The sequence below is a fragment of the Solanum stenotomum genome, chromosome 10, assembly GCF_019186545.1.
Source record: "Solanum stenotomum isolate F172 chromosome 10, ASM1918654v1, whole genome shotgun sequence".
Lineage (NCBI taxonomy): Eukaryota > Viridiplantae > Streptophyta > Magnoliopsida > Solanales > Solanaceae > Solanum > Solanum stenotomum.
The window spans coordinates 24,884,320-24,898,618 of NC_064291.1; the positions used below are offsets into that span (position 1 = coordinate 24,884,320).

The 14,299-nt window shown below is 33.9% G+C and overlaps 1 protein-coding gene across 1 annotated transcript; it reads right to left on the reverse strand.

The window, feature by feature from the left end:
* Positions 1 to 779: 779 nt before the first annotated feature.
* LOC125842082 (endoplasmic reticulum oxidoreductin-1-like) lies at positions 780 to 8,645 on the reverse strand. Its single transcript, XM_049521289.1, has 9 exons — positions 8,426 to 8,645; positions 7,515 to 7,649; positions 4,094 to 4,349; positions 3,759 to 3,869; positions 2,772 to 2,890; positions 2,398 to 2,502; positions 2,002 to 2,204; positions 1,463 to 1,586; positions 780 to 1,116 (listed from the first exon to the last, which is right to left on the reverse strand). Exons 4-9 carry the CDS (start codon positions 3,862 to 3,864, stop codon positions 952 to 954), a joined length of 822 nt encoding a protein of 273 aa, XP_049377246.1. The 5' UTR covers positions 3,865 to 3,869; positions 4,094 to 4,349; positions 7,515 to 7,649; positions 8,426 to 8,645; the 3' UTR covers positions 780 to 951.
* Positions 8,646 to 14,299: the final 5,654 nt, after the last annotated feature.

The window sequence follows — 14,299 nt, forward strand, 5'->3', positions numbered from 1 at the left end:
AGCAATGTTTCTGCTCCTATCAACCAAAGAATCCACATGAAGTGGAATCCTCCTAGGAGAGGTTACTACAAACTGAACAATGATGGGTCTGCCTTGGCAATCTTGGATGGGGGGGAGGGGGGGGGCACTANTGCCTTGGCAATCTTGGATGGGGGGGGGGGGGGGGGCACTAGGGGCATCTTTAGAAACAATCAGGGAGACTGGGTTATTGGCTACAGCAGCAACATTTACCATACTACAAACACCATGGTTGAAATCATTGCCATCAAACAGGGCTTTACTGCTGCTGCTGATCACAATCTCATGCTCCTGGAAGTTTTCACATACTCGATCAGGAAGCAATAAACATGATCACCAATAACCATCTAACCTATAACCCAATTATTTCTCAATGCATATTGTTGATGACGAGGCTGGGCAACCCACTAATAAGGCACGAGTACAGATTGCAAAATAGAGTTGCTGATCCGCTGGCCAAGGAAAGGTCCAAAGGAAGATGTTTTGAAAAGCCTAACATTTTGGTAGTTCCCCCCATATTTGTCATGGATGTTGTCTGGGCAGACATCTCGGGAACTATATTTGCTAGATGTGATAAGGATCATAATATTACTAATAATATAGTTGACTACTGTACTATGAATGGTAGTGCACCAGAAACGTTGCTATATATAATATGCATCCAATTAACCAATAAAAAAAGAGAAAGTACCTCAAACAGTTCACAAGCTTCATATCCTGATGTGGTCGCAGTCATTAGACACAAGAAACTTCTTGTTCTTATCGGTACCACAAGAAAACTTCTAACGTTAACTCGTACATGAGGAAGATAACTTCGTCTCAAAGTTAGAGCAAAGACTTACAAGTTTCTAATCATAATTTACATTTCACCACATTAAAATAAACAGGAAAATAACACCTGCGTGCAAACCAGAGTTGCCTCCACTGTGATACTTATACATGACCCCCTGTCATCGATGGTTGGTCACTAGGTGTAGAAACTTGTTTTCCCATAACCTTTTCTAGGGAAGGCCACATTTCATGTACAAGCATAATGGATTCTGAAAGCCGATTCAGTAAGTTAATCAATGCAATAACTTCATTCTGTTGAAACTGAAACTGAAAAAATATACAAAACAGAAAACAAAGGCCCCCATCAGTCAATTTGGTTAAGCAGCAAGTAATGAACTAAGAAGAAAGTCAAATGGAAGATGCAGAAATACATGACGAAAATTTAGATCTCTCTCCTTTTCTTTTGGACTTGTAAGAAAATCTAATGAACGCATATTTATGAACACATTAAGCAACCTAAATGAACCAAAACTAGCAGCACCCATATTATGATCTATGGCAAAAGTCAACGAGGAAGATACCAAATGTTAGCCATTAATTCATATAAAACAGAATAAACTGGAAGTTGTTTTAGATGAGGCTAATGCAGGTCATTCATCTGTGGAAGGCTTACCATTTTATGTAAATGTTCCTGAGAATTGACGGAAAATAGGATCTTTAATGCAGTACCAAGACCAAGAAACTGAAGCTTTCCCCAAAGACGACACTTTTCACATCCAATGCAGTCCATCAATGCACTACAATTTTGGTCAGGTACCATAAAGAATTTGTTAATTGATGGTATAACACCAAGATGTCCAAGCAGAAGATACTAGTACAATTGTTCATCTTGGTAGCTAATGTATCTAGAAGGAAAAACTACATTCCAAACAAACATGAATCAAGTAACATGTATGGTCATGCTCACGAACAAATAACACTAATTCAACAATAACAGATGAGAGGAAGTAAGATGATATTAAGAACTGGATTATTTTCCTCATTATGTTTTTCATTTATATATGTTCAATAAAAGAGGAGAACCATTAAGATTCAAAAGAGGGAGGGAAAAAAGGTGTAAACAATTTCTCGAGGTGGTGCATTATTTTGAAACACACGTAGAAGAAGTCTATTCTAGAGAAGTATCAATCAACCAGGATATTGATAGAGAACCTGATATTTCTGAACTGCTTTTGAATTTGCTGCATCAGGTCAGGCTCGCCTTTACCTTTCCACAACCTCACCTCATTAAAAGGTAAAGGACATGCAAATTTCAGTTTGGGATGGTAAACCAATTGCTCAATCCAAGATTGTGTTTTCAGGTCATCCTCAGGGTTTCCAGTATCATATGAAGCCTTGTCCAAGTAGTTTGCTGCCTGCAAAAATATGAAATCAGTTAAAATGCTGACAGGTGCATGTAAGATCTTCCAAAAGTAGTGCACTTTTAGAAAATCTGGCAGCCGACAGGGGTTAGACATCATTTTTAGAGAGTGCAAGCAACACTTCTGTTGCTGCTCCTCTCCCATTAGGGGGGTGGGGTCAAGCAAGCATATTGATTAAAATACTCACTTTGGTAACCGCACGGAGCACAAATAGGAAAGTGAAGTATAGGTTGTCAACACGGTCTGGGAATTTTAAGACACGGTCATACATCAAAGTAAGATTCCGTCCCCACTGAATCAGAGGAAAGCCAGAAGAAAATAGGGAATAGTGTCAGTTTGACAATTATCATTGCACAAGGATGCTACTATTGTACAACCTCAGGAAATAACTATTGGCTATAAACATGTGATCATTTCTTCAACAGCCTATATATGTGACAGGATGTTCTGATGTGTTTTACTGTTCTTAAGACAATGAAAATTCATCTTGGCTCCAGTTAACACTAGATAGTAGATAGAAAATACATGACCAAAAAAATGGAAGTAGCAAGATCATAATACCGTGTTTAATGCTTCATCAAGCAAGTAATCAGCTGCTATATGAATAGAAATTGAGGAGTGAAGGCCAGATATTAATTTATACAATATATTTTTCTCGGGGCAAATCTCTCCAGCTAGATCTGCAGATCATATAACAGATATTTAACACTTCAAAAGCTGATGCAAAACAATTAGAAATCTTCCCAAAGTCATGTACAAAGAAAGAAGTTGAAAAAAAATGTAGAACAAGCAAAACTATTCATACTTAAAATTTTTGCAAATATGATGTTATTGAGATGTCGTAGATTCTGAAGAGGAATCTGGTAACAAGTTCTAATTTTGGAGACCTTTATCAAAATTTGATGTGGTAAAGCTGGAATCCATAAAGAACAAGGCAGCCCATTCCTTCTCTTGTCACATTTCTAGATGCACTTTAAAATGAAAGTAAAAAGTAGATTTAATGGGATTCCAAGAAAACGTTTCTTACACCCATTACTTCAAAAATGTCAAATCTTCTTCATCAACCACATTATAAAGAGCCACACTGTAATGTAGGTTTGTAACAAACAGAAGATTTAACAAATTCTGATACTGCAAACGAAGTTTTAAAACAATTATGATCAACGTGATTCATCTGAACTTCAAAAGTCCCCGGAGGAATATGTGCATCTAAAAGATCTTTCATATTGTGCCCATTCCCGAAATTGGTTCTACACATATGACTAGCGACGAGAAAAACAAATGCAATAGCTGAATGGTGATGGGAAGTATTGGTCAGCATGTGACTAAGCACAACAAACTATGCAGGCATTATATAAATCAAAGGAAACTAGTACTCCTATAATCTTATAGGTACCAGCTCACCTATGCATGTTTCTCATATCCATTTAAGTAGCCACTCAAAGATAGCCAGGAAAAGAACGACAGAGGAGATATAGAAGTTGAACAGTTCCATACGGAAAGAATTAAGAAGTTCAGAGATGAAGATAAATGAATGAACCAGCTTACATTTTGGGCAGTTATCTAGATAAATGGCATCCCATATTCTTTTAGCATATGGACCACTGTATCCAGTGTATCGTTCAGGGTTCAATTGGAGATTAACATATGTCATTTCAGCTGAAAGTAAGAAAACAATATCAATCCTGCTCAATTTCAGAGAATATATTCACTAGTATTTCTGTATGAAGAAACTATTCAAATCGTTAAAGAAATAAAAAAGGGATTTAAGATAAAATATATTTTTTTTCTTTTCTGGTGGTCTCCTTCTGAAAAAAAATACACACACCCCTTTTGGGTGGGCAGGATTGGAGCTATATACATAACCATAGAAAGTTAACAACCATTATCTGTCTCATCATCATTAGTCCATGGATTGTCCACTTCCACCCAGCCTTTGAATGTTTTGGAGTCTATTGTACGATCAACAGTTCCCTCGGGATTTTCTTCTAGACAGACAAGATTACTTGAAGAATATTGATGACTTTGTGCCTTAAATGGCTCAGGAAATTCTTTTTCTGGGCATTCACATACACTGCAGTCTCATAAATGGCACTTGCCATCATCTATCCAGAATGGACAATCACACCACAACTTAACCTGAAAACGTAAAATAAATAGGACAAAAATGGAACTGGGTTAACAATGGCAAGTAAGAATATCAGAAATATGAGCAGTGAATTATGAGACAGTATAAAATAGGAAAGAAGCAAGTGACGACAGCATAAACAGTAGGCTGCAGTAACTCTCTTTGGAACCGGAGATTATGTCATTAAACTATAAATTAAATCAAGTGCATTAAGTTATAAGAGAATCACAATCCTTCTTTAAGAATGGAAAAGAAAGTATAAAGATGGAAATTTAGAAGCAAAGGATAGGACTAGTTAATTGGCATTTAGGAATCCATATCAGAGGATCAGTAACTAAGAAAGATCAATTAATTCCCATAAGCAGAAGACTTGAAAGGGCAGCCCTGGTGCACTAAGCTCCTGCTATGTGCAGGGTTCAAGAAGAGTCGAACCACAAGGGTCTATTGTATGTCAAAACAGATCTGTAGAATATAGATCCATCAATCAACATAATATGTGAGAGAGAAGCAAGATGTGAATTATCAATATGGCTTCTACACAAAAGAGCATAGCTTATCTTCGATCACCTCTTGTTAGTACTTCACCAGTAATAGTCAAGGACTATCAAATACTTGAATGCAGTTTGATGTCAAGATACAAAGAACACTGATCTTTCATAGCAGTGCACTATACTTATAAAAGAAAACTATCAATAAAGTGTGAAATTATAAAGTTGATTTTTTGGAACTACAAAAAATCCTAGATTTTTAGGAAGTTTCTAGAATAATCTAGTGTAGTCACTTGGATAAGTATCTTGTAGAAATATCTGGATATTCTAGAGTAGAAGATAATGTTACTAGATTTTTCTTGTGGATGTTTTAGAGGAATTAGATATTTGTAGAGAATCATGGAATAGTCTAGATTTTGTAGTCTCTAGAACCATCCATAGGTAAGTATAAATAGGGGATGGTATTGTAAATTTGTAATCAACCCAATAACAACCCAATAAAAGACAATTCCAGAGTCTTCTTCCATAAACAAGTTCTCCTTTCTAATTTCCTCTTCTTTAGTTGAATCTTCCGATCTTAGTTAACGATCTTGGACTAGTAGAAGGTTTTCCAATTTACACTTTTCTTCTGCTATTCTCTACTTGGTATCAGAGTAATAGTCATACGTTGGCTTTTGAATTTTATTCAAGAACGGGTTAGTGGTAGATTCAACTAGTTTGGGTATATAGATTTTGGCGGTCGTGTAAATTGACTAGGGATGGAGTTGTTGAATCAGTCCAATTACAAGGTATGGAAGACATGTATGAAATCATACCATGTAGGCGAGGATTTGTGGGATGTTGTGAATGTGAATAACACAAGTCTTGTTGATGGACTGAGAAATTGTAGCGCATACAAGAAGTGGAAGCAGATTAATCCAAAGGCGGAGTTCATTCTGAAGAGGACAATCTCCTCCGATTTATTTGATCATATTATAAAGTGTAAATCAACTCATGAAATATGGAAGACCCTTGATCGTTTTTTCAACCAAAAGAATGAAGCACGACTGCAGATATTGGAGAATGAATTGGCTAACACCACTCAAGGTAATCTTTCTATTGACGAGTATTTTTTAAATATTAAGAACTAATGTTTTGAGATATGTTTATAGAATCCCGAGGAAGCTATTTCTGAAGCACGAATGAGAAGAATAGTCATTCGTGGCTTGAAACCTGAATATAGTTCATTTGTGACATCGATTCAAAAATGTGCTTAACAGCCATCCTTGGAGGAATTTGAGAATTTGTTATCGTCACAGGAGCTATTAGCCACACAATTAGCTGATGTATTTGTCAAAACAAAAAGCAATGCTCTTGTAGCCGAAAAGACGAACTTAAAAGGAAAAGCTAGAGATATGTCGCACTCTGGATTATCAGGTGGTTCAAGCTCGCCTGGAAATAAGGAAGAGTTTTCTAACTATTATGGTAAGAAGCCTCCCAGATGCTATCGATGTGGCAAAGTAGGACACATAAAAAGATATTTCCGAGCCAAGGAGAGCAATATGTCTTAAATAATTGCTGAAGAAGAAGAGGCTGGGAAAAGATTTTAGTAGCTGAGGTGCAAGGAATAGATGCTATGGTTTCTATCAACCTTGAAAGAGAGTGGATTGGGGTTTCAAAATATAATGCAATCAATCACGTGGAGAAGCAAGACACTGATGTCTTCAGTATGAATCAAGAAACTTTCGAAGATGTTCATACTGGTAATTTGATAGCTACTATTTAAGAAATCAAGAAAGTAGATTCTAAACAAGCAGTGTTTAGGGCTATATATGCCAACAGTGAGAATTTTAGAGAAAGCAACGAGGGAGATGTATTAGAAGTTGAAATCTCTGATCAATCGTTAGCTATAACAAGGTTAATCGTTTGCTTAGACCAAACATTGGAAGCAAATGGAGAAACTGTTGATCAAATAAATGGAGAAGCTGACCTTGAAGGCCAAATTTCAGCGGTGCGACAGACGATACAACTTTCGAAAGCTCTAAAGCTGCTAAAGATTTTATTGAAGAGTTAGAAAGGGAATCTGGTGGTGGATCCTATTATGGTGTCGAGGCTTCACAGGCAATTGACCATCAGATCGTCACTAAATCAAATGAGGAGGCTTATTATATGGATGAAAGTTCCTTTTGTAGATTTTGTAGATGAATTAGATTTTGTAGAGAATCGTGGAATAGTCTAGATTTAGTAGTATCTAGAACCATTCATAGGTAAGTACAAATAGGGAATGGTATTGTAAATTTGTAATCAACCTAATAACACCCCAAACAAAGACAATTCAAGAGTTTTCTTCCATAAACAAGTTCTCCTTTTTAACTTCCTCTTCTTTAGTTGAATCTTCCGATCATAGTTAACAATCTTGGGCTAGCAGAAGGCTTCCCGATTTATACTTTTCTACTGCTATTCTCTACAGAAAGTTACATGGAAAACCACAGAGTACACAATAATAAATAGTAAGCTATATATCCAAGTAGAGAAGCCAGACCGACCATCACTTGCAGATAGTGTGATTCATGAACTAACAACCAGTACATGATTTCTACATGATAGGAACATATCAGCATTTACAATTGACAGATCAAACAGTTTTAACTCACGGATAAGTACATGAGCATACTAAATATTTTCCATGAGACATGATTGAATGCATACCTTGAAATATCTGAAAAATGGTGTTTTAACAAGTTCTTGGAGCAATGGATGTAGTACTTCCTTGTTAAGTTGACTCACCACCCGGTAATCACAGCAACATTTCTTCAAAACCCCACTACTATGCTTGCCTACCCCCTACAATATTTCCACCATCGCAAAATCCAACTCAGAGAAAATCCATTTCTATATATTTAAGAGGGAAAAAAAGAATCATATTTTGTACTACTTGTCATCACTCTTAAGACTGAATTTCATGTACTAGTGATCCATCAGTCCAAAAAAATACAAAAATCTCAGCTTAAAAAGTAGGACTAGAACAAATAGTAAAATATTACTGTTTCAGAAAAGTAAAAAAGTTAAGCAAGTCATAAATCCTTTTCTTAGTTTTTCCTCCAAACAGAGAAATCAGAAAGTTACATCTCAATATAGGGAAACATAATCAATCTACTACAGCTCAATCCAATACTATGTGAGAATGCTATATGAATCACCTATATATTGTGCTCCAATCAGACACAATTATTATTTTTTTTAGAAACAAGAGCGAATGATCAAAATCACACCTAAAGTATCTCAGTTTTTCAAGTTCCATACATGAACTATCAAGTGTACTAGTTTTCTAGCAGAACTATCACCAAACACTTATTGAAACACAACTAAATTACAAGTTGTTCCCTTTTCCTACATGTAATATCAGCATCATTCAAGTATGATAAGGGAACAACAAATAATTGAGGTGTGTTTGGTTAAATAAGTGGTAAAGGAAAGTCACATAGACATTGATAGTTGAGATATGGAAGTTGAAAAATGCTAACTTCATATCATCATCATCGAAGCGTAAAATAATCCCAAGCAAGTGATGAATAACAATAATATGAGCTGAATGATTATGATTAAAGCAGAAAAACAACCTGAATACACATGCAACTTTTGCCAGTATTTCTGTTATCGTATAGAGTACTACTGAGTAAAATAGCAAAGAAAATAACAAGTAAAGCACCAATTAACCAATACAATTGAATTGCAGGGTTCTTCTCCTCGTCAATTTCGTGATTTGCCATCCCGATTTTGACAAAAAGAAACAGAACAAGAGAGAATATTGAAGCAGAGTTTTGGTCGGTTAGAAAAGCGGTAAATATGAAGGAAGAAATGGAGAAGATGATGAATAAAAGGTGGGAAGGAACAAAAATGGAAAATGCCATGGGCGATTTCTTAACGGTCTGTCTCATATGAAAACAAAGACAAAATAAGGCAAAATATAGTAAATACTGTCTTTATGTCACCATCCTTCATTTTTTGCTTTTCATCTTCTTTCTTTTTCTATATGACTTTTTTTATTTAAGATTTGGGGAAGTGCATGACATGATTTTTGAGATGATCTAATGCATTTAGGGAAATAAATTTAGGTTGAAAATTAAAAAAATTGACCAAACTCTATTTTTTTAATTAACAAGGTCAAATTTGAATTTTAATGATTTTATTAAGTTCAAAAAGTGATTTTATGAATTGATGTACGTTTTGCATGAAATATTGAGACTTCCGAGATTGATTTGTATCTTTAATTAGGTTTCTAGTTAAATTTAAAAATTTGGGTTGATCAATGCTCAAGAAGAATCAATCAGTTAAGCAAGTCATCAACCTTTTTCTTAATTTTATCTTCAAATAAAGAAATCAAAAAATTCTATCCCAACATAGAAAAATACAATCAATCAATTAACTATGACTCAATTTAAAACTAACAAAAACATGTTATGAATCTTAAAGGGATAATGTATGAGTATCTCCCTAAAGTATGACTAAAATCTCAGTAACACACCCATATTTAACTAGAGTCATATTACCTCCTAAATTATTTTAAAACACAATAAACATACCCCAAAAGTTGACATGACGGGGAGAGTGTGGAGATAATTTGGTGTTGTACCCACCAACAAAACTTATTTTAGTCCATAGACACTCAATTTATTTTTGATTTATTTTGTAGGGTTAGGTTAAGAAAAAGTGAAAAAATGGGGTTGGGTTGTGGGGTCAGGGACATCACTTTACAAACTTGGGGGATAAAATATAAGTTTTATAAAATCATTTTCTTCCCAACACTCCAAATATTAAATAAATTTAATCCCTCCAAAATAAAGTACAATCCCCATATAAAAAAAATTAATAACTTCAATCTTAGAAAACTTTGTTCCGATGAAACCTCAGAAGTTCTTAGAACATCTTCTCCAATGTGGCTTTTGATCCTTCATATACCAGCTTTATCGATAACATAAACCTCCATAAAACACCTTCTCCAAGAACCAACCTTTTCATCTTCCATTCTTGAAACCATAAACAAACGTAAGATTTCATATTCGTTTATGAAGATTTCAAACGAAGTGAATCAGGTCTCTTTTGTTCAATCTTGTTCCCCAAGTTCAGTTGAATCTTGTTCAATCTTCTTCCTCTCAGGTAAGTTTAATCATATTTCCAGAAAATTTAGTCCTGTTTGATTTATTTTTTAATTGCGGTAGTGTAGTGAAGTTTAGATCTTTGCTTAAACATTTAAAAATCTGACCCTTTTTAGTTCATGTTTTTTATTATGCATTGTTAATGACGTTTTGCTTTGGATAATGCATAGAAATTGTTTGAAAATTTTATGTTAGTGATTTGAAATTTTTAATGGTGTTTATGTCAATGACATTGATCGATTTTAATGGTGTTTATGTCAATGACATTATCGATTTTTGTTTGAACTGCTACTTCTTTTGCATGTGTTTTTACTGTAAGCTCTGATTGTGTTAATAGACTAGTGGTCGATATTTTGATATGACAAATTTGTTTTTGCTTGTATATAGTACATTATGGCTAAAACTAGAGGCGGCATCATCAAACGATTTGTTCCTAATGCTTCTAAAAATAAGAAAATAAAGGCTTAAGAAGTTTCCAAAGCTTCAAAAAAGAAAAAAATTGTTGTGGAAGAACATGAGTCAAGCTCAAATTCTGATACAATGATCGAGATTGACAATTACAAGGACATTAGTGCCCAGTCTAGTGATGATGTTGATTCTAGTGATGAAAAAAGTGATAGTGAAGATGAGGAGAGTAGTAGAGATACTCAAACTAGTGATGAGGGTGAAGATCCCCTAACTTTGCCAATTTGTGCAAGAGACATTTCTGATAAGTCGTTTGATTTAAAGACATGGATGGATGAGATATGATCTTTTCGAGCAACAATTTCTGTAAGAGTAAGGATGGTTCTTTATCGTGATTTTAGATATCTTCTAGTTCAAGGAAAAATTTATGAAGACTTTAAAGGTACTTGTTTTAGACACTTGAGACATATTTCAGAACATTTCAAGTTCAATGGACATATGATCCATTATATATTGTTGCGATGTGTGAAAAATGACAAAAAAAATTACATGATATTTGATTCTATGTGAATGATAAGCCTGCTTGTTTTGGCTTAAGAGAATATTCATTGATTACGGGACTGAATTGCTTAGTATACCCCTGTGATTCAAAACTGAAAAAAGTTCTTGAAAAGGGTGAGAAATTTTATTACAAGGTGACCAAGAATAAGAACATCACTGCTACAAAGTTGATGCGTTTGATCAAGGGTGCCAAGTTGAATAAGGAGCAGAAATTGAAGTGCTCTTTGGTTTTGTTCGTCCACACGATTTTGCTTGCCCATGATCGATCTAACATTGTGGATTCAAGCCATATTAAGATGGCGGATGATTTAGATTTCTTCAATAGTTATTCGTGGGGAGAAGAGAGTTTTAATTTAACATTGACGTATCTGAAGAATAAAGACAATTTGAGAAGCAAAGTGAAGTGTATAATGAAAGAGGAAATACATTGTATGCACTGTATGGCTTTCCTTGGGCATTTCTGGCACTTCTTATCAATTATGTAGTTGATTTATGATAAGTTCTTATATATCTGTGTAGTATTTTATAGCCTCTCTTTATTTATTTGATCTTTTATTAATTTCAGGTTTGGATATATGAGGTTTTTCCTCATCTTGGAAAGTATGTCAAGAAGTCCTTGGATTTTCCTCTATTCATTCCCCATTTACTTAGATGGCACACCGCAAAAAATGATAATATTATCGAAGGTGATTCACTTAAGTACAAAGGTATAAATATATTTATTATTATTTAGCAATATTTATAAATTAGTGAATGTCATGTAATATTTGTATATATATATTTTTTGTAGATTGTGCACCCATACCTCATACCTACTGTCCGTGAGATAAAAAGAATTACTTGGCAACATTAAAGCCATATATGAACAAAGTGAAGGATACAGTCCTCGATGCCTTAAAGGCAAATTTGAAAGGTGTGATTTCCTCACTTCAGCAGTAGAGAATGTGGAGGATGAGTATTTAAGTGATGAAAATCATAATCAACCTTGTGAGAATTCTGTTTCGAGTGGATAGAAAAATACACCAAGTACTTCTAAGGATGAAAATTTGTGTGAGCGTATTGTATCCCTCGAGCAACTAATGGTGAAAATTGTTGCTTATGTACGAGAGGAGAAATTAAGAAGAACTTAAAAGAACAAGAAAAAGAAAGGTAGATAAATTTATATATTAATTCTATAAAATAATTTATTTGTATGAATTCTTATCCCATGATCTTGCAGCAGATGATGAAAACTTTCCAGCACTAATAGTCGATGAGATCCTTCCATTACCTATAGTAGATGATGATCTTGTTGCAGTTGATCAATGCTTTACAGAAGAAGTTGATGAAGTTGTAGAAGAGATGAAGGAAGAGGAGATGAAAGAACAAGAGAAAGAACAAGATGAGAAGACGAGAAGCTGGAAGAGAATGATGAAGAAAAAGAAGAGGAGAAGCTAGAAGAAAAGAAAGAAGAAGAAAGTGAAGAGGAGAAGCTGGAAGAGAATTAAAAAATAAGAAAATGAAGAGGAACACATAGCAAGTGGAGAAGAAGAGAAAGAACAACAAGAGAAGATAACAGAAAATGAAGAAGATGAAAAGTTGGAAGAAGAAGGTTTGGCCACTGATGTGGTAGAAGAGGAAAAAGAAGTGGGCGTGATGGGTATTGTCATGGAGCTTAATGGTGAGGTTGATGGTGATGAGTAAGACATTTGTGGTTATTGGTGTTTTAAAACAGTTTTTGAAATAGTTGATTTTTGAAGACAATTAATTTTTGTGATGGTTGGTTTTTTCCCTGGTTTTTAAGACAATTGGTTTTTGAGATAGTTGATTTTTTAAGACAATTAGTTTTTGAAATAATTGGGTTTTAAGAAAATGGTTAAAGTAGTTTGTTGTTTTGCTATATTGACGGGAAAAATGTACATCTGATAGTTTAACATGTTTTATTATGAATGGTTTTTAGATTTCTTATTAGTCTATGTTTTAATAGTATGTGATTTTGCTTAACTTCAATTTCTTACCATTATAGAATAAAATTATTTAGTAGTCAATTATCGACAATAAAGTTGTATGTCTAATACTATAGATTTCTATCACAGTTAATCTATAACATTATCGATCAAAAATAAAAGATATAAGAGAGCAATAAATGTAGAGAAATACTTTATTTATTCAACACTACATTCCTGTTACACATTTTCAAAAAGCAAACACAAAAAATAAACCACACAATATAATTTTTAGGCGTTTTTCTTTTTCTTTTGCCAAAATCAACCTTTCTTTTAGTTGATCTCTATCTTTTCAGCATCTTTTAGCAACACTTTCAAGTGATTCCTCTACTCTTCGGCTTCTTTTAAGAAAGTCATTAACAGATCTCTATTTTCTTCGGATTTTCGTAGCCTTTTTAATATTTCAAATTTGGCAACGCCTTGAAAATTTGATGGGCTACTCGTTGATGATTAATTTTCAAGCCACCTAAAAAAAGAGCATATGCTAACTGCACAATTAAAGAGTTGTCGACCAGGATTTGTATCGGTGTACGATTCTTCAACGTAGCTGAATTACCACAATGACAATTGTAAAAAAAAATTGCATTGGATGTTTGAGATGATTGAGACATTGTAAAAATGGAGGTGTTTGAGTTGTTTATGAGTGATTGCCTTCCTTTTATACAAAAATAATAATTAAATATTACCGTTGAAAAGTAGCTATTTGAATTTTTATTACCATTGTAAAATTTGTATATTGAAATTTTACTAGTTGTTAAAATATATAGACCCTTATACAATTGATGCATTTATATGTGTGTGAAGTATGTATGACCAATGAGATTTACACTCTGACATTAGTAAGGTATATTCGAGTTTATATTTATGTTAAAGCATTATCGATATTGCACCTACTAGAATATGACACTTACATTTAGACCAAAACTAGTAGAATTTAAAAAAGACAATAATTAATTATTAATAAATCATATTTTTGAATTTATCTAATTAAATAAGTTTAAACAAGTCATATGATCATTTAAGGGTCCACATAAATAGGGTGTGGTGATTAGAGATGTACGAGGAAGAGTTGTGGTTGTACAATCAACATCCTTAGAACAATGTTTGAGAAAGTATAAGTATGTTGTGAGGATATCACTTGTTCAACCACACATTGTTGATTGCCACCCCCAATTTATGTAGACTCATACATGATTATATGCTTATGTTCTAAGGATGTGGTTGAACAAGTAAAATCCTTACAACATACTTATACTTCCTCAAACATTGTTCTAAGGATGTTGATTGTAGAACCACAACTCTTCCTCGTACATCTCTAATCAACATACTCAATTTATGTGGACCCTTACATGATCATATGACTTGTTTAAACTTATTTAATTAGATA